Source organism: Tiliqua scincoides, chromosome 1 (genome assembly GCF_035046505.1).
Source record: "Tiliqua scincoides isolate rTilSci1 chromosome 1, rTilSci1.hap2, whole genome shotgun sequence".
Lineage (NCBI taxonomy): Eukaryota > Metazoa > Chordata > Lepidosauria > Squamata > Scincidae > Tiliqua > Tiliqua scincoides.
Genome location: NC_089821.1, coordinates 48,116,953 through 48,137,857, shown reverse-complemented (window position 1 = coordinate 48,137,857; position 20,905 = coordinate 48,116,953). Strand labels below are relative to the sequence as shown.

Genomic DNA, 20,905 nt, shown 5'->3' with positions numbered 1-20,905 from the left:
ATTTGGAACGAATGAAATGCCTAGAAATGAAACTTCATGAACTGAATGCTTCCATCATTGAATACTACAGAATATTAAAAAAAATAAACAACCCCAAGGAGTTTGGCTATGAGAGTGTACTTTAAAAGACTTGGATTCAGGTCTGGTTTCTCAAGACAATACAGGAGCTATATAAGGCAATTGTGGTTTCTTTTTCTGGTTATTTGGCTATAACTTTTGATAAAATATAGATAATTTAACATGGTGTGATTTATTACATTCTGCATTAAATTACCTAAACAATTATATGTAACATGATGGTATTATTCATAAATACCAAGGTCTCCATAGTTTTGGCCACTAGTGGTGCCACCCCCTGACAGTGTAACTCGCCTCCTCTAACTGTCCCACTAGCAATCCCTCAGATAGCCTGGACCCAAACCATGAAGGGCTTTAAAGGTCAATACCAGCACCTTGAAATGGGCCCAGAAATGAATGGCCAGTGTAGTTGCTGAAACAGCAGTCCAACAGAATCAAACTACCTAATAACTCTAGTAACCACCCAAGCTGCTGCATTCTACACTAATTGCAACTTCCAAGCTGTCATCAAGGGCAGCCCCATATATACTGTGTTACAGTAATCCAGACTTTAAGTCACTAAAGTGTGGACCATGTGGTTAGGTCTGATTGATTCGAGTACAACTGCAGCTGGCACACCGGTCAAAGCCGGGCAAACACATCCCTGGCCACCGGTCACTTGACTTTCCAGGGCGAGCTGTGAGTCCAGAAGCACTCCCAAACTACGAACCCATTCCTACAGGGGAAGTGCAACCTCATTTAGAGTGGGCAGATGACTCGGTACTTGCATTGAGAATTTTGTGACCAGCAGGACATCTGTCTTTTCTGAATTCAGTCTCAGTCTGAATTATCCAGTCCCCATCCACCTCCACACTGCATTCCAGGACTTCAGTCTAGAAAAGAGGCGCTTGAGGGGGGACATGATTGAGACATACAAAATCATGTAGGGGATGAACACAGTGGATAGAGAGACGCTCTTTTCCCTATCACATAACACCAGAACCAGAGGACATCCACGAAAGTTGAGTGTTGGGAGAGTTAGGACAGACAGAAGAAAATATTTCTTTACCCAGCGTGTAATTAGTTTGTGGAACTCCTTGCCACAGGATGTAGTGATGGCATCTTGCCTGATGCCTTTAAGAGGGGATTGGACAAATTTCTGGAAGAAAAGTTCATTACAGGTTACAAGTCATGGTAGGTATGTGCAAGCTCTTGGTTTTAGAGGCAGGCTGCCTCTGATTGTCAGATGCAGGGGAGGGCACCGGGATGCAGATTGTGTCTGTTGTCTTTTGTGCTCTCTGGGGCATTTGGTGGGCCACTGTGAGATACTGGAAACTGAACTAGATGGGCCTTTGGCCTGATCAAGCAGGGCTCTTATGTTCTTACTTCCAGCTTCCCTGGAATGAGATAGCAAGGAGAGATAGAATTTGGTGTTATCAGCATATTGGTGATACCCCCCTCCAAATTCCCAGATGATCTCCCCCAGCGGTTTTATATAGAATAGATATTAAAGAGCATGGGGGACAAGCCTCAGCTTGGCTAGCTAACTCAGAAGTTGATGATATACCGTATTTGATTGTATCAAAAGCCGATGAGAGATCCAACAGGATCAGTAGGAAACCACTACGGGTTGCCAACAGGGTGACCAAGGCTGTTTGTCCCAAAGCCTGGCATGAAGCCAGATTGAAAGGAGTCCAGAAAATCCATCTTGTCCAGGATCTTTGTGGGCTATGAATTTGGCCACTCTGAATTGAAACTGTAATTCACCTGTTTGCTAGATATGTACTCACAGCCCAACCCTATGCAGTAAGTCTTCCTGTGGGACTTTTAAGTGTGGACAGAGTTACTGCCATAGTGATTTTTATACATATATCAGTTCAGAGCATTCCATACATTTTTATTCACATGATCATTGTTAAAGCTAAACTGCACGTGATGCAGGAGAAGCATGTCTCCTGACATCCCTTTGAAAGCTTAAAAGCAACCACTAGGGGTAGAGGAAAAAAGGCATATGGTAGTATTGCTGGGTGTCCCCGACCCCCCCTCCCTGACATTTTCCAAAGTGAAATTGCTAGATAATTCTGTCTGTTGATCATATATCTTCCCCAATAAGTCTCTCGTTAGATCTGTGTATTTTTCCCTTTGTAATGAGGTCTCTCAAGTAATGAGGTGCTAGCAGCTTGAGTGATAGTATTTTGCTGAGGAAAAGAGCAGAGAAGAAAGATTTGTAACTGGCTGTCTCAAACTGTTCCCACCTCCCCATGACAGGAAGTCAGTTGCAGGTGTCCTGCATTGGCTGTAGTCGGACCTTTAGTTTGGATGTTAATTAAGATTTCTGTAATTTCATGGATGATCTAGCATCTTTTGAAAAAATTATTTTATATTTAATATTAGACTGAAGATCATCATCATTATCATTAGCATCCTTCAGTCTCGGGAGACTATGGTATTGCGCTCTGAAAAGTGGTTCTGGAAGAGCTGTTCTAGACTGAAGAATAATCTGAAATAAAACAAATCTGTTTTTGTTTATTTCTACTTGATGCTAAAATCTCAAGACTCCAAAACTGATTTCCTCTGCAGTTACCAAGCTTATGCAACAATATATCTGTTATTATTTAGTGTGTTCTAAGGTTATTTTTTTCAGCTTGTTTTTAAAGTTGGGCTGTATAGCTTGCACTAAATGGTTGCAAACAAATATGCATGGTTTGTCTTCTCTTTGTTAATCTGCCAAGTGAACATAAAGATTTAATTTTAAGTAGTTTCTCTTTTGAATGCAATGTAGTTGGTTTTTCTAATGGAGACAAGTTATACCAAATAAGAGATCATGTTCTTCTACCCAACAAATATCTTCATTACAGCAGTCAGGAAGTGGTTAATCACTGTCTATTTAAAAATTTGTGACCAGTGTCACAGGCCTCAACACAAGTACATTAATTTCATTCCACTGAAGTTAGCAGAGCTTATGCTCAGGTGCACAAATTTATCAAATACATCTTAAGCTCTGCTACTTGAAGCATATAATCTTTGGTAGGCTATTAGCCAATGACACCTGCTAATGTTTAAGATTGAAAAGATGGAAATTCAGGCTACGTGACCAAGCATGCTTACCTGGAAGTCATTTTCCTTGAAATCCAGTGACTGCAAGTGATCTGTAAGACTTTCCTTTCCAAAGTTTCTGCTCTCTGTTCTTGCCGCACTGAACTGTGATGAAAAACAAGCCAAGAAAACAAGACCGTATGTACAGATGCTTTTGTTAAGATAAGTTTCTGTACCATTCAATCCTATGTATTTCTACTTGGAAGTCAGTTCCATTGTATTCAAGAGGGTTTACTCCCAGGAGAGTGTGTATAGAATTGCAGTGTAAATGTATGCTGAATCAATCCTGCCCAGTCGTAGGCTGCCTTACCGCTAGCGCTGCAGCCCCAGGGCCGGTGATGGGTGTTTGCATAAGGCACATTTGCAGTACCTGGAAAGGAAGCCGCACAAGTGGGGAGGCCCCTGGCTGCCTCCATCAAGCAGGTAAGCACCAAGTGGTATGGGGAAGGTGGCAGGAGGGGAGGGGAGAGGCGTTTCTGGGTGGAGGGAAGGCAAAATGGGAGGAGGGACAGGCCTGGGAGGCGGTGGGATTGACAGAGGCCTCCTCTGCTGAATCCTATCCCCTGTGTCAGGCTTGAAAGCCTGACATGGGGCTTCTTGAGTCTGCACCAGTGAAATAGCTGGTGCTGACTTCAAGAAGCCCCATTGAGCAGGATTTATTCTGGATAAGGGGACAAATTTCCCCTTCCTTCAAGGAGACCTCCGCCTGAACGGATCCAGCATAGGATGCTGCGATAGCCATTTGGAGCCACCACTCCTGTACCGGACAGGATTGGGCACTAAGATTCAGTGGAGGACCACCCCAGCCCCGTGGCACAGGTATGCAATGGTGCCGTGTCCCCCCCCCACGTGCAGATCCACCACCCCCCACTTACCAGAAGCTCACGGAGCCTCACATGACCGTAGACTGCAAACTGGAAGCACAGTATCTGACCCTGTCAGGAGCCTCAGAGAAGCTTCCGCAGGGTCCTAAAGGCGTGCGATGCTTCATGCCCAGGCAATTTGCCCCATAGACTTTAATGGGAGGTCCTCCATTGCTAAGATTCTCCATATTGTCATGCCTTAAGGCTGGCAGTCACTTCACTTTTTGTTTTTGTGTTTGTTTTCTGTTTGTAAAGCTTGAAGTAGGTATTTTTCCCTTGCAAAGAGGGCTTGCACAGTTGTAGGCCTGAGCTTTCTAGCAGCTCAGGTTTAGCAAAGTTCATTTGAATTTGCAAAATAGTTAAGAACACTGTAACATAGATGGATTGGTATCCGACTTGAACTAACCTGTAATATAGATGGATTGGTATCTGACTTGAACTAACCTGTACCCACTATTGCCAGTCTGTCCTCCCATTCAGAATCTCATAGTTCAAAGCAGGTTTGTTTATTCCTCAGATTGTCACATGTGCCTTCTCATGTGTCTTGGTTTTGTGAAAAGGCAGTTAATTTCCTCTTATGAGCAAGCATTCAATTATTAACCAATGGCTGTTCAGTCCTAAGTGCACAAAATAATGGAGGAAAGAAAAGAAGAGCTAACCACAGTTTCTCTGATGTTGGAAAATGTCTAAAAGTTATGTGTAATCCTAGTAAATTTATTTATTAAGAATTCAGCCAAGAATTTGTTAGTCCAAGAGAAGATCCATGGTATTAGACTTTTTATAGTAGGTTTTCTTTTCCAAATGTCTTATATGCAAGTTTTGTGGCCACCCAGTTTCACAGAATTCTGGGTGAAAGGAAGGCAGTCGGTCTGATTAATGACCTCATATTAATGAATTGGAGAAAAGATGTACTTAGGAAGTGGTGACTTCATGCTGACTGAGCTGGCCCCGATCAGGATGTACCACCCCTTGTGTCACATGGGAAGTTATTCTAAAGTCTTTGCTGTATGATTGGTAGCAACTGGGAATGGACAGCTTATGCCTGATACTGCTTCATACTCATAACATTGTGAATTTTGTTAAAAGCATCTCTGTAATCAGAGCCACTTTCTGAAATGGATTTGGGGGAGGGGGAATTAATACTTTATCTCCAGAACATATTATCAGATTTTAAGAATTGCTTCTGAGTTTGTCTAAATTTTGTCTAAAACCCTGAATAATGTAAAACCATGTGAATACTGGAGCAATTTGAGGGGGAAAAAGAGAAATTTAGAATTTGCATCTTCATTTGGCAGGAGTGTTTTGTTGAAGCAGTATACTGCATGAATTTTATTAAATAGTGTTTATAACCACTTCACATTGTTTGTATACATCTCAGATTCTTATTTATGCGCTTTGCTGTTCTGCATGATTGCATATTATGCCAGGAAACATGAATCCATGTTTAGCTTTTTTCTTAGTTGTTGTGCCTGGCCTAAATGGGTGCAGAGAGTCAAGCAGAATTCGCCCTACTTTCTGGTAGATTCCATAATTGCCTTGATACAGGTGGACACTATCTACATAGGCAGAATAAAGTGGAATTAGGATGGTGGTGTTGGTAGGACTGTGTGACAGCAGCGGATCTCCCCAGCCCCGCGCCCAGGTAAAAGGTCTGTGATGGTGTCCCCTGCTGGCTATTGCTGCCCCCCACGCAAAAATCAGCCCCCCCTCACCTGAGGCTCACGGAGCCTCGCACAACACAGGACCACATCAGAGAAGCCTCTCTGAGGTTTCCAGACACTATAAACTGTGATTCCACAGGAAAACCAGAAGCACAGTTTCTGTCCCTGTTGGGAGCCTCGGAGAATCTTCTGTGGGGTCCTAGCAGCTTGTGCCTGGGGCTTTTGCCCCATCAAACCTAATGGTAGGTCTGCAGCTGCTGTGCCACTTCAGACCACAGCTGTGGGGGGAAATCACATTTTTGGAATGCTTTTCTGCATTGATAATTAAACACCTCTGGGTGGAAGATAAGCACACCAAGGAGAATAGCTTAGCACAGACCCTTCTCTAACATATTAGTTTACTGCATGCAGTTAATTTATTATGTTGATGACCATTCAAAAATATGACACTGCCCCACCACCACAATAGTCCAGACTCAAGTTTTACCACCTCATTAAGCATAATGAGCGTGTTATGCCTTCTCGCAGTACCACCCAGGGAGAAAGCAGGTAGGGTGCCAGTGAGATGTACACTTCAGAGTAGTGAAGAGGAAGTAGTTGATAAAACCCTTGGAGACTGAGCAACCCAAGATCTCTGAAGAGAGGGCTTCAGGTACTGCTGCTGGCCAATTGTTGTAGCTAACTTGGCTGATCCGTTGCTTTCCTGGGGCTGACAATGCTGAAAAGTTTGAAGTTTCACCAGAAGCTGAGCAGTGCTGAGAGGTATAGGACAGCAACAGGGTATTCCCAGGGAAAGTGGGGGAGGAGGGAAACCACATAAACAGATTTAGCTGATTGCTTGAAATATTAATGAGGATTTAAGAAACAAACTACAGCTTAGAACAGACCATAGTTTTATACTAAAACTATGTCTAAGTTGGGCCTGTGTGTTAAGAGGAACCTTTTGTGTATGTGGGGGGAGGGGGGGAAGCATTTCATCATGTGAGCATGCAGTCTAAAAGTTGCTTAAAGCAACGGTGCAGCTTTATCACCCTATCTGCTCTTTTGAGATAAACCAGTGGGGGTGGGGCCCAGAGATAGAAGTGTTCAGCAATGGCACTTCTTGAGCACCAATAACTCCCAGGGGTGTTTCTAGATGGAATGTGTTTTGAACACATGTTCAGAGTCTGCACAAGAAAAGCATGTTGCCAGTTAATTATCAGGCAGGCACGTCTACAAAGACAGAGGTGGCCAACTAGGAATTCAGCAAGTCTGAAAGCTGCAAGCATAGGCAATCCGTCTGCTTTTAAACAGGCACCTTCCACACTTCTTTGTTTGCTGTCAAATTGTTGTATTTACAGAAGTAAGCAAATCAAGTTATTTGTGTGATCTTGTGCATGAACAAGGAAGCCCCTTTCTCAACACAAATCTCTTTTTAAAAGTAAAGGGAGACTGGGAGCAGGGAAGTAAACCATTCAGAATGAACTTCATTGGCACAAGTGATGGTTTATCTGTGGAATAACATTTCTGTCCATGTATACTGAATCTTTAAAGCATAGACAACTGAAGTGGGTACCTTTACCCATTATCAAGCAGTTATAGCATTGTAGTACCTGTGGGTTTCTGTGGGATCCTCCAGGGACCCCTTGTGGTCCATGGCATGTCAGTTTGGCGCAGGCAGAGTTCACAGCTGAGCTATCTGGCCTTTGACTTCAGAGGTCAAGTGAACCTAAGTAGCAAGGAGCGGGTTGAAATATCCTTGTCATCCTTGGGGCAGCTCCTCTGGGTCCTACGAGCTCACCTGAAAGGCAGGCAGTAGTTCATAAGAGTCCCCAGCCCTGGACTCCTGAGCTCTTCTCTGTCTCATCCTTGGCCAGGATTTTTAAAGTCGTGAATACAAACAGAGCATGCTCCATTTGCTCCTTCCAGGGTGAAATGATTAGGATGTAGCTTCCTGGTTGCCCCAGCAGTGGGGAGAAAATGGCCCAGATTAGCACAATACTGAAAAGTCTTTTCTAGTACAGCTTCTGTTGTCAGTTGCTCCGGCCTCCCAGGGGCTAAGGTTATACCATCTGAAATGTAGTTATCAAAGCTGGGTCTTCTCTGGAGATCATGGACAAGTGTTTAGTACGGCAATTAGTACATACCCTCCCAGATATGATTAGACACATAACAGCTTTAGCCTCAGTAGTAGAGCACATCTTGCCTAGTTTAGGAATTGATTTTCTAATTCTAATTTCTAATACAAGCTAGCCCTAACCACACTTGTGATTGTTGCTTATGTAAGAAAGAAGAGTGGGGAGTCTAACTTTGCTTTATTAGCTTAGTTTTAAACTGGAAAATGGGTTGTCTGTGCTTAATTCCAACCTTGTTTGAATTCTCTTTAAAGTAACATTGTAACTATTGGAAAATGTATTTAATATTGTTACTGTTATAAATGTATTTTCTGTCACCAAAATAAATCGTATTGATGACCTGATTGTGTTGCTTTTTATGCATGTTTTCTAGTAAACAAAATGGAGTACAGTTTTATTATGCATTGGTGCCTTTTCATTGCTTTGTTTGGTGTGTTTTTTAGGTTCTTTCTCACAACTTGTGTACAGTGCTGAATGTTCCACATGACCCAGTGGCCCTAGAGGAACATTTTAGAGATGATGATGAAGGGCCTGTTTCCAATCAAGGTTATATGCCTTATTTAAACAGATTCATCTTGGAAAAGGTGTGTATCTCCATCTCTGCATACATGCTGTAATTTTACTTATATGGCAGTTCTAAGTCAAATAGAGGCCAAGGAACTTTGTATGTGGCCAAAGCTTCTGTTGCATGTTCTTTTGAAGCAGTTCCACTGTGAGAAGAAAAGGTGCTTCTTGAATTGAACAGTAGAATGATCTGTTGACTTGCAATTGATGGGACTTTGTGGGAGTCAATATTTATACACACAACAGCAGCAGCAACAAATATTGCTCTTTGACACAAAACATGCAGTGTCATGTAGGCATGAACCTGTTGATTTCTGCAATTTGTGAAGCAACCCATAAAATGGAGCTTAGCTGCTCCACAGATGGAGTTTGTGATAGGCCTAAAGAAAAGGTTGTAGATATGCTGGCCAGTACTGCTTTAACATTTTAGGGAGAGGGATAAAAGGAAGGAAAGGAGTAGAGACAGATGGAAAGCTTTCACATTATTTTCCCCACTGTTTTTACTCAAGCATTTGTATGAGTTGCAAGTGGACTGGTTACAATTTAATGGTGCTAAACATTATTTTTAGCAAAAAGAAAAGGGTTTTGAATGAGGGTAGGAGTACCATGAAAGGCCAGCTTCCTTGTTTTGTAATTGTAATTACCCTTGACTATACAGAGAGTGTTTTTTAAACTTTATTTTAATAACTTTTTAAAAAAAAAACTACAAACAATATACAGACACAAATCTGTGCACAAAAACAAAATAATTTTGTCAAAATTACTGCATTCAATTAGTATGATATACAATATATACAAATAATACAATACATTAAATAAACTGTATACATAAATCAAGAAATGGTTTCCAAATATTTTCAAATATATCCATCCAAAATTGGCGTCTATAAGCCGTTCGTTCATAGGTAGCAAGTGTCAATAAGCTATCTCTCCAATGTATAGTAGATGGAGGGCAATTATTCTTCCAGTTTTTCATAATCAACCTTTTAGCTGTTGTTGGAGCACAAAGAATTCACCTTCTTTCACTACCATGTAATCTGCAAATCATGGGTATATATTTCAATATAACATGTACATCAGTAAATATCAGTTTTTGTCAACAATATTAATACTATAACAGGACAACTCCTTCCCTAAAGCCACATATTACCGATATCCATAGATATCAAAGAAATATTTTGTAATATGTTAATCCATTGATGATATTGAACTGGTATGGTAAGCTCCGCATTCCATTTTTCATGTAGGACAATTGTGTCATATTGCATACCAACAAATATTTAAACAAAATAATAGTAGGCTTCTTCTTGTCTTTTAACACTTTAAGTTTTTGTAACAATAATGTAGACCAGTGGTTTTCAGACTAGGGCGTCATGATGCTCCAGCCTGAAGACCCTGGCCTCTGGCCCCTTAAGGGCAGGGGGGAGGCAGGAAGGAAGCAGTGACATGATCCCCAGGATCACGCTTTTCAGGAGGGCTGCAGGGACTGCAATGCACTCACCAGTTCCTGCAGCAGCCTTTTGGGGGTGCAGGGAGCCCTGCGCGAGTGCCCACAGGGCTCCCCAGCTCGGTATAAGTGAAAGTGGAGTCAGGGCTTGAATCTGGATCCTTTAGTGTGGTGCTTGGCTGTGGCCCCTCCTCCAATAATCGGAATCTATTTCTCCAAGAACTTGGGTGGACATCTTTCCCAGCCCTTCTACTCAAGATCTTGTTTAATCATAGATGCCAGCAGTGAACCCAAGACCTTCTCCATGCAAAGCATGCACTCTACCATTGAGCTTTGCTCTTTCTAAATGATTGGTATGCAAAATCCTTTTTCTGTGTATGGATTGTCCTTTGTGAATTGGGTGCCTATTAACATTTTTGTTAGTAGAACAACTTGGCATACCAGTGGTTTTAAGATTAGCCACTTTGTGGGTCACATCTTAATTTAATAATTTTATTGAATGGATAAGAATTAGGATTTCTCAGACTCTGAATGTTGGAATTTAATATAACAAGACTCAATTAACATTTTACTAGAACTCAAAAATATTTTCTTTGCACTCATTTTGTTTGAAACTGGAAACATTATCTAGCTTGTGTTCAGTGCTAGAACTGCTTTTTTTCTGTTTTTCAAACTGGTGCCTGTTTACAGATCATTTTCCTGCGAGCAGTAGTGACAATTTGTGCAAAAACAAAACAAAAAAATGAACTTTTGGCTCAACAGGAAATCTGTTACCCTACTTCATTTCCCCCATGCAAATCTCAGTGACCACACCAGTCAGGCTTTTGAAATAGGTCCTCTTACTCCTGATTGCAAATGAATTATTTATCTGGCGTGGGGGTGGGGAAAGTTATTCTTTAACAAAGTCTGCATTGTTGAACTGAGGGAGCATGGAGAAATGCCCAGCCTGGCAATGTGGCAAGAGAAGTGAATGGCTGCTAACCTCTTTATTTGAGTATGGATTTTGAATTGCTGATATCTCTTAAGATTAAACTGTGGTAAATCAACATATCTCCTAAAGGGTCATGCTTTGAGCTAATTACTTCTTGAAGAATTGTACTCAATTGAGTTACAGACTTTTTCACATATTAAATGCAGCCTGGTTCTAGGATTGCAAAGAAAGCAGCAATTGTGAAGATTGCTATGCAATTGCCATGTCAACTAGTTTACACAGTTCACTTTTCGTTCTAGCAGTTGCTTTTCGTTTGAGCTAGTCAGTTCCTTTTTAAGACATAAGGAAAGTAGAAAGAGCTGCTCATATAGCTTGACATGGAGGCAGCCATCTATCTTTTTCTCTACCTGTACAGTGATAAGATCGCTATATGCATAGTTGAGTTCCTCCCGCATCTGTTCTTCAGAAGCAGATGAAGAGCAAAATCTAGTACATGAGTCTGTAGTGGTGCCATAACTGTGCAACCAACTCTTTGGGGAGGCCTGCCGAATCAACTTGCTGTGTCTTGTAACAAGACACAACTTCAGGTGCCTTGTAAAAATGCATTTTGGTGTGGGATTGGAACCGGATGTCTTGTTTCTTTTGCCTTTATATTGTGTAGTTCTTTGTTGTATATCTTAAACATTTAAAAATTGCTTTTCCTTAACTAGGTTCAAGGAAACTTTGACAAAGTTGAATTCAATAAAATGTGTTGGACTCTATGTGCCAAAAAGAACCTTAAAAAAAATAACTTGCTCCTTACTGATGAGGATGCTTTTAAAGTTTGGGTCATCTTCAATTTTCTGTCTGAGGACAACTATCCACTAATCATTGTACCAGAAGAGGTAAGACATTCTGATTTCAGTTGTACAAATATTCAACTTTCATTGTGTCTTAATTGACTGTGTTATATACTGGTTTTTACTAATCTAGTGAGGTTAGGAATGTAGTGCTCTTGTCCATACATCTTGTTTTAACAAATACAGACATGATTCAAAGAGTTATTGAAGCTCAGGTAAGGGGGGTTCCTAGCCCAATAAGACTTGGAAAAAAAAATGTCTTGTGATAGCTGCCCACCTTGTGCCATATCACAAATTGCTTTTAAAACTCACTTCATTTCCAAAAGCAGTTTACCTAGTGAAGCTGTTGTTCTGAAAAGAAGAGCAACAGAAGAAAGCACCCTTTTGGGTGTATAAAGGTGGTTTCATGGTTTGTCATTGTGATAGTGGCACATTTACAGGGCAGTCTTCTGCATGTCTACTCCAAAGTAAGTCCCATTGTATTCAATGGGGCTCACGCCTAGGAAATCATGTATAGGATTGCAGCTTCGATTGAGCTAGAAAGAGTTAACGTTGTGGCTTTTTTAATGCTTGTATTGTGCCTCCTAGGTGCTTTATAAATAAAATACACTGATCTGTGGTCCATGACGACCATGGAATGAGTTCTGCTTCAGTTTCGTAAAGTTTGTGAAGAAGTGGTTGAGAGAGAGAGAGAGAGAGAGAGAGAGAGAGAGAGAGAGTGTGCGTGCGTGCGTGCGTGTCTTAATACTGGAAAATGTCAAAGAAATACCTAAAGTCCCTAATAGTTCTCATTTCTGCTAATTCTATTGTGGCATGTTCTGCACCCACAGTGCAGGTGGCTCACTCATGCTATTTCGCTGTCATGTTCTTATTATGCATTGAAATACTGGATGAATTAGACTGCAGAAGATTCTTGTGTGTATGTCAGACTGTTTAAATTAAAGCAGGCAGTTACCTGATGTCTGCTTGTTGCCTTGATGTTCAGCAGGCTAAAAATGTTTGCATGTGGCTTCCTAGTAAAATGAGTACACAAGGCTCATATTTGCTTGTGAACACTTAGATTTGTTGAGAATGACTGACTGTAGTAACCCCAGGAAACCTGTGCTTTTGATTGTTAAACTTGCAAATATGTTTGTACATTCCTACAAATGCCTATCTGGACACACTCCGGAAGTTAGTGGTAGATGGGGGGGGGAGGGGGCTGGCGTGCTGTGGTCCATGGGGTCATGAAGAATTGGACATCTTAATGACTGAACAACAACAAATGCCGAATGCTGAGGATTACTGAGACAGTATTGAATGACTACATTTTAACAAAAAATCTTCAGAATTAAACTTATAGTGTAATCCTATGCACGTCTCCTTAGAATAAGTCTTATTGAATTCAGTGTGGTACTTACTCCCAGATAAATGTGTATAGAATTGCAGCTCTAATGTATTTTGAATGTTTTAGCAGTTGTTTTAGCATAGGAGCACAGTTGGTCAGCGCTCCTTCTAAATCGGGCACATGAGAGTGAGTGAACTGGCTTGTTCCTTGCTACATTAAAATAGTTATTTAGACTTCTGGAGCATTGCTACCCGGTATGATTGAAAGGGGCATACTGGGCTGCAGACCTTTGTGTATAAATGGAGTGTTGGAAGGACTTGGAGAAGTGTGTTGTGTTTGGACATCATAGGTTTGTAGAATGAACCAGTTGTTAGATTTTTCTCTTACTAAGGAGATGTCTGCCAAATGGTTAGAATGTGCTGGTTGTTGCTCACCCCTACACATTAACATTAATTCCTGATCCTGTTTAGCAGAGTGTTCTGTATTTTCATCAACACTTTTTTGCATGCCCAATTACCAACACATCTCACACTATGTGTTGGTTATTGGGCATGCAAAGAAGTGTTGTACATTGGTGCAGATTGGTATAGTGCCAACTGAGGTCTGAGCAGCTTTGGCAGCTCCCTAAAAAAGAGGGGAGCTGTGGTGTTCCCCTGTGCAGTTTCTAGAGGGAAGAGACATTTTGAGAGACTCCCTTTTCCATGTTTCTTCCTCATGTCAGCAAAGTTATTCTGGAGGAGGAGGAGACAGACAAAAGACTCACAGGCATGGTTTTTGTTTTTTTAAATAGAAGATGCTGTTCATGCCACTGCTTTGGACCCACAAGACCTTTGTGAGGAAAAATTTACACATCAAGTGACTGGTGCTTAACATCTGTTTTACATGTATATCATAATTCCTAAGAACTGGTGGCATTTGAAAAAGAGAAGTCTAAAGGCCTCTGGTTTATGTGAAAGATGGTGATCAAGGGGGTTTTCCCTTCCTTTTTTAATATTGTCTTCTAAAGCTCTGAAGGGGAGAGTACCTGAATCTTCTGTGTCAGCTAAGGAAAACTGTTATCTTAACCTTCTGGGCTTTAAACACTTCAGGAATGCAGTGGTTTTATTTATTAGCTTGAATAAAGTGCCTCACTTTGGAATTGTTTTCATGCACTGCTAATCTCAAGGTTTAGTTACACCATTGCTTATTCTGAATTGTGTGTTTAGGCAGATTTAACTTTTCCCATTGTCTTGCCACAGTTAAGAATTGGGAACAGGTAATCTTTTTGTCTCCTCAACCTCTTACCTCACTGGCACTAATCTTCCCAACATTTTATTATTGTTTGCCTTTACCCTGACATTAATTGTAGGAATTCTCTGTATTTGTATTATATTTTTATTCTGCTTTGTCCCTCATCTGAGGAGCCCAAAGTGGCTAACAAGATATAATAATAATAATAATATTAATAATTAATAATTAATAATTTTAAAACCCAGAGAACAAAAAACTAGAAGGATAAAAGGGGGTTGAAGCAGCAATACAATATTAGAATGAACACATAGGGAAGAGGCCAAAAAAAGGAAGACAGCAGCTCAGATAGAGGGCAACTAACACTGTAGTGCTGTGCGAACTTTTTCCTGGGAGTAATAGGACTTACTTCTTAGTAAACATGTGTAGGAATGTGCTGGACAACACCTGCTGAAACAATAGTCTTTAACAGTGGCAGAACCCTGACAAAGGAGGAGCTAATGTAATCCACCCCCTTTCCAATGGCAGGGAGTTTGGTGCATAATTGTGAAAAAGACTGTCTTGCATGTTACCACCAACAATACTTGGGAAAATGGAAGAACATACAAAAGTGCCTAACCAGGTGTCTTTGGAAGCCTGACTGGTTCAGATGAGAGAAAGTGATCTTCTAGTTACCTTGTTTCAATGGCAGACCTAGAGGGGGACAAATTGCTCCCCTGATGTCCATTTGTCTTTTCTTTTTTTTAAAAGGGAAAGAAGCCAGCAGCTGTTAGGTCAGCCAATAAGACAAGTAGCACCTCTGGGAAGCTTTTAGCCCTGTGTTTGAAACCTTCATGTTTGAGTCTGGACTGGGCTGGAAAGGGGCAACAGCAAAATGAGCCACTTGGGTATTGTTGCTGTGCACCGTTCTTAAAATTGTAGAATGTTAGCACTGGAAGCAGCCTTGGAGGTCATCTTCTTCAGCCCTCTGCTCAGTGCAGGCAACTACGCTGCACTGTAGTGGCCATCCAGCTTCTACTTGAAAACATCCAATAAGGGAGATCCTGTGCTGCGCAAAGGAGACTGTTCAGTACTGGACAGTTGTTGCAGTGAGGAAAATTTTCCTCATTTCTAACCAAAATGTAGTTTCAACCAATTGCTTTTAGTCCTGCCCTCAGTAGCCACAGAGAGCAAGCCCTCCCCCTCTTCTGCATGACAACCTTTCAGATACTTGAAAATGGCTCATATCTTCCCTTGGCCGCCTCTTCTGCAGGATAAGCATACCAAGCTCTTTTACCATTCTTCATAGACCATTGTTTCCAGATTCCCCCTCTTCTTAGCTGCCTTCCCCCCGAACATAATCCTTGCATCAGTGTCCTCCTTTTAATGTGGACACTGGACACATCTGTTAAACTGGGCACTGTATTCCAAGTGGGGTTTTATGAATTTAAATTGCCCCTTAAACTCTGCTCCCAAGCAAGGCATCATGGACATTACAGCTCTGCTGGCTTGGGAGTGTAACAAGACCTCCAGTAATCATTTTATAAACAGGCCATTGCTACTGCACAAGCGTAATTGGGGGGGACACGACTTCTGTAATTTGAAATTAGAACCATCAGACAGGAGTAAACCTGGAGGTCAGCTAGCCCAACTCTCTGTCCTAAGGCGATCTGTCCACACCATGCATTAGCCCTGCCCTCCATAGCCTTCTTCATCCTGATTAGTATGCTACAAAAAGAAACAGAGTTAAGATGCTTTATTGTCTAGAAATATCTGCCTAATAAAATAGTTTACAAAATTATTCTTGGATGATTAGCTATATTGCTTGTTTAGCACCAGTTTCTCTTTTTCGAAACAGATTGAATACTTGCTTAAGAAGCTGACAGAAGCCATGGGATCAGGCTGGCATCAAGAACAATTTGAACATTACAAGATCAGCCTGAATGCCAACTGGGAAGGCCTTTCTGCCTGGGAATTGATTGAGCTCATTGGAAGTGGACAATTTAGCAAAGGAATGGATAGACAAACGGTATCTATGGCAGTTAATGAAGTCTTCAATGAACTCATATTGGATGTATTGAAACAGGTAAGATCTCATACAAATCTGAACATAATAGGATGTGTTATTATGCAGGGAGTTACTTGTGTCTCAGTCTATATTATCCATCCAATATTATCATCCAAAACAAACCCTCAGAAGTTTGCACAGAAGGAAACATATATACAGTGGTACCTCGCATAACGAATGCCTCGCGCACCGAAAAACTCGCAGAACGAAAGCGTTTTGCGAAGTTTGGTAACTCGCACAACGAATTTTTATGACCCGTGCTTCGCAAGACGAATTTTTTTGGGGGGGTTTGTTTTAAGGGGGGGATCTTCATGTCAGTTTATGATCCCCTTCACCCTAGTAAGGGGAGGATCTTCATGCCAGTTTATGATCCCGTTCACCCTAGTAAGGGGGATCTTCATGTCGGTTTATGATCCCGTTCACCCTAGTAAGGGGGGATCTTCATTTCAGTTTATGATCCCGTTCACCCTAGTAAGGGGGGATCTTCATGTCAGTTTATGATCCCGTTCACCCTAGTAAGGGGAAGATCTTCATGTCAGTTTATGATCCCGTTCACCCTAGTAAGGGGAGGATCTTCATGTCAGTTTATGATCCCGTTCACCCTAGTAAGGGGAGGATCTTCATGTCAGTTTATGTAAGTAAGTCCCATTGTGCTTGCTCCCAGGAAAGTGTGCACAGGATTACAGCATTCAAGCTCCCCACTCAGCATCCCCCCCGTTTTTGAAATCCTCAGTACAGTATGTATGCCTTTAAAGAGCACTTAATAAACACTTTGTAAACCAAATTTGACTTTGTTCTGACTTTTCTTGCCCATAGGAACGCATTAATTAAATTTCAATGCATTCCTATGGGAAAACGCGCTTCACAAAACGAAAAACTCGCATAACGAAAGGACTCGCGGAACAAATTAATTTCATTATGCGAGGCACCACTGTACTTTTCTCAGGAGCAGACACAGATATAAATATGTCCCACGTTATGATAAACACGCAGGGCGTATTCAATGAGAGATTTTGGAGGGTGGCTTTACGCTTGTGTGTATGTTTTACCTGAGGGTATTTTCACAGTTATATCTTTGTAGTTTAAAATGTGTTGCTTAGATAGGAAATGAAAGAGGGCTGATTTTTAAGTGGTGTACTTTCTAGCCAGCATGAATTTTACATCTGAATTACAAATGTGTATAATGCAGAAACTGAAAGAGGGTAATTTGTGAAAATCTGTTTCATCACCTGCTTTGGTGTCTCATTGCCAACTGTGAGAACTGTTTCTGTTGGAAAGAGTATGTATTTTGCATCTGGTGATGTCACATGATCTGAAAACTCTGTATATAATGTCTGGTGTCTGACTTTCACACATGCCACTCATCACATGATTGATAAGTCATGGGTGAATTATTTCTGTAAGTTTGTAGCCCGTCCTCCCCAAGCCCAAGTATCTTGTTCTGGGCAAGAAAAATCTTTACAGAGACCTTTACTGTATATGTTTTTGCTTTTTGGGTAGAGGTGAAACAAGCATTTAAATAAGAAAACAATTGAATAAAGGATGTATCGAAAGAATCATCTAATGTAATTTCATGCTTTATTACATTGCTCCTATTTGCAAAATACTGTATTTGACTCTCGATATTCCCAGATCTTGAATATAAATAAATACAGTAACAATCTGAATTTTGCAGATGTTTGTCCAAGAAGTTCCCATGTTTAATGTATTGCATTTTTTAAACTGATTGCAGATGTTAAAAAACTACAGGAAACAGACACATATTTTAGAATTTCTTTTGACTTCCCTTGAATAGAACTTACATTTTGCAAAAAGTGTATGTTACTTTTTCATCCCACAGCAAGTTGGTCAAGAGTAACTGTGACTACAAATAAGCTCCCATATGGGGTATAAAGAGGAAGCAAGCATGTTCTCAGAGGTCCAGGTGCATGAGGCAAGTTTGTTTAAGCAAAAGGAGTGGTTTGACTTCTGTGAAACAAAACTTGGTGCACATTTGACCCAGAGTTTTCAGATGATGCAGGGGCATTTCCAAAGGAAAATTCCCTTGGTGTACCATTGAAATGAACTGCATTCTAATTATGTCATTCAAGACAGGCTTCTGAACAATGAAAATAGAATCATACTGTTGAGTAGAAGAACCTGGCAGATCAGAAAGTTATGTTCCTGCCCAAAGATAGGATGTTCTGTACCTTTGGATCATTCTGAAATGCCTGACACTTCTGGACTTTTTTCAGGCTCTTTCATCAATTACCCTGGTGGCTTACTTACTGTACATTGTTAAAAGTTCTCTTTTCATGGGAAGTTTAACTTTAATCTAACTTCCTGCAATATAAGCCTGTTGCTTTATGACTGTATACACAGCACTCTGGAGGCATTTCATTGTAAGGTTGCTAATAGATCCCCCCCCCCCAATAGTGAGTAGTATCCTGAGATTACTCACTTCTGAATACTTCCGGAATGAGTGAGTGGTATGGATTACATGGTGGACTTGTCTTGCTTCCATTGATTTGGCTAGTCACCAGAATAAGGGCATTGTGTCCAGGCTTACTGTGCTTTGTCTACTGTCTTATAACTCCAAGAAAATCCAGACTTTGGGGAACAAATGGGGGAAAAAAGTATTAGATATATGTGTAACCTGGGTATATGACATCACTTGTGTACATAGTTATGTTATAAAATGTCATAAACAAGGGCAGAGGCGCCATAGTGGGGATAGGGTCCTTAGTTCAGTGGCAGAGCTCACGTTTTACATGCAGAAGGTCCTCCATTCAATCTTGAAACCTCCAGGTAGGGTAGATAAAAATACCTGTCTGAAATATTTGAGTGCTGTCCCCAATCAGTGTCGTCAATACTGGGCTAGATAGACGAATCGCCTTATTCAGTATAAGGCAAGTTCCTATGGAAAAATTTAATTCAAACTTGCCATTAGGCAGTTGCCCAGGATGAGTAAAACTGGTTGAGCAGGTAAATAATGGAGCAAAAAGGGAAGGAGGTCATCTGTGGATACTAAAGCTACCAGATGCTCAGACCTGGAATGTGCCTGCATGCTATACTTTCTCTGTATTGTATATAGCTGTACCACTTAAGGATAAGAGTACTGAGAACCAGTTCCTGGGCAGAATTGGCTGCTTGCTCTGCGTCACCTCATTTAGAGCTGCCCTGTGATATGTATGTGTGGCAAATACCACTATTTGCAGCAAGTAATAGTTCTAAAACTGTCTGCAAGGTTAATTTATTTGGAAGAAAACTAAATATTTTGGCCTATTTTTTTCTGGACTCCAGATTGTGTAAAATCAAGAAACCAAACAGCTTTCTGAATTTTTCCACAAGTTCTTAAACTGGATGTTAACTGAAAAGGATTAAACTCTAAGGACAAAAAACTCCCCCCCCCCCCACTCAATGTGCTTTGAGTGAATTTTATACGCTGTCTTTTTTGCTTTCCCTTGTAAAGATGTTTCATCACAGTCATTCATGATTTCTTTTGCAAATTCCACCTGTTTCAGGGCAGCATTTTAAAAAATAAGGATCTGTTGATGGTGCAGTAGGGCAAGGGGATTTGACAAGTAGCTATAGTCCTGCTGACTTTCTCTCCTGTAATAAGATATCTTGTTAATATTCTTTCTGAAGCTAGCAATTAAATATTCTTGTAATTGTCCTTTAAATTTACACTTACAGTATTTTTTTTCTCTGTGTGATACCATTTTGAATAGCAAACTGGAAAAAAACCAACAGGTAGGTATTTCTATCATTTTAAATGTGCAGTAGAGGAATTTGAATATTTTGTAATTACTCCTGGTATCCAAACAAGGTATGAGCATGGTAACCTGTGCCCTTCAAGGATCAAACACATTCAAAAACCTAGAAGGAGAAGAAAATGGGCTGTTGATATTTTTCATCCTTCTAAACCCAGGGATGAAACATAATATAGCTGTATAAGTGTCTCAGGATTGTTAGTGAAATCCAGGGGACCTGTACCCAGAGAGTTTTGTTTGCTTATTCAGTTCATTCACACATACTCTTAACTGAGCCTATGCTGGTTCCTTGCTCATCTTCTTGGAAGTTGGGGTTGGGGTGGGGGAGACAGGGTTTGCATGGGCCTCAATGTCTGCATGACACAAGGTGAGGTAATGCTGTGACTTGGGCATGATGTCAAGCCATGAGCAAGAAGTCAGGCATCCCAAACTTGTGTGTTGCTCCTTTCCTCTCCTTGAGCACAGAAGTTTCCTGCCTCCAGTCCTGTTGCCTAACTCTGATCCTTGGGGAAAGCACAAAACATAGTTTGTCATTTGCATACAATGGCAATTGTATGCCTCAGATCAGGATTGGAGGCAGGGAATTCCTGACTGTGAAGGAAAGGAAGAGTGTATCAATCCGGGATTTTGGATTGCTCAATTCACAAGACCAAACCAGGGTCTGAATTGCCCCACAAGTGTGTTCATTGTTGCATGATATTTGATTTTTCCATCTGAAAACTTCTCATTAATTTTTTATTTTGCTCTAAAGGATGGTACTAGGAGCAAAAGAAGTTAACTGTGCAGATATGTTCAAAGAATCATATTGCATGAGTCAGTCTGCTGCATTCCTCAGTGGCTGCAGGTGACAATGTTCTTGATTTTGGTTCCACAAATTTGTGTGACTGGTGCACTATAAGTTAAGGAAAACATATCGATATAGGTGTGTATGTTCTTTAGAGATGGGTGTCAGCTAGAGAAACAGTAAACTAGAACAAAAG

At 40.9% G+C, this 20,905-nt stretch overlaps 1 protein-coding gene across 1 annotated transcript in view; it reads left to right on the top strand.

The window, feature by feature from the left end:
• SWAP70 (switching B cell complex subunit SWAP70) overlaps positions 1-20,905 on the top strand; it is a 51,293-nt gene that overhangs the window by 7,334 nt on the left and 23,054 nt on the right. Inside the window, exons 2-4 of the mRNA XM_066627768.1 lie at positions 8,235-8,375; positions 11,444-11,617; positions 15,964-16,191. Coding sequence (XP_066483865.1) covers positions 8,235-8,375; positions 11,444-11,617; positions 15,964-16,191 — 543 coding nt within the window. The remainder of the gene's footprint in view (positions 1-8,234; positions 8,376-11,443; positions 11,618-15,963; positions 16,192-20,905) is intronic.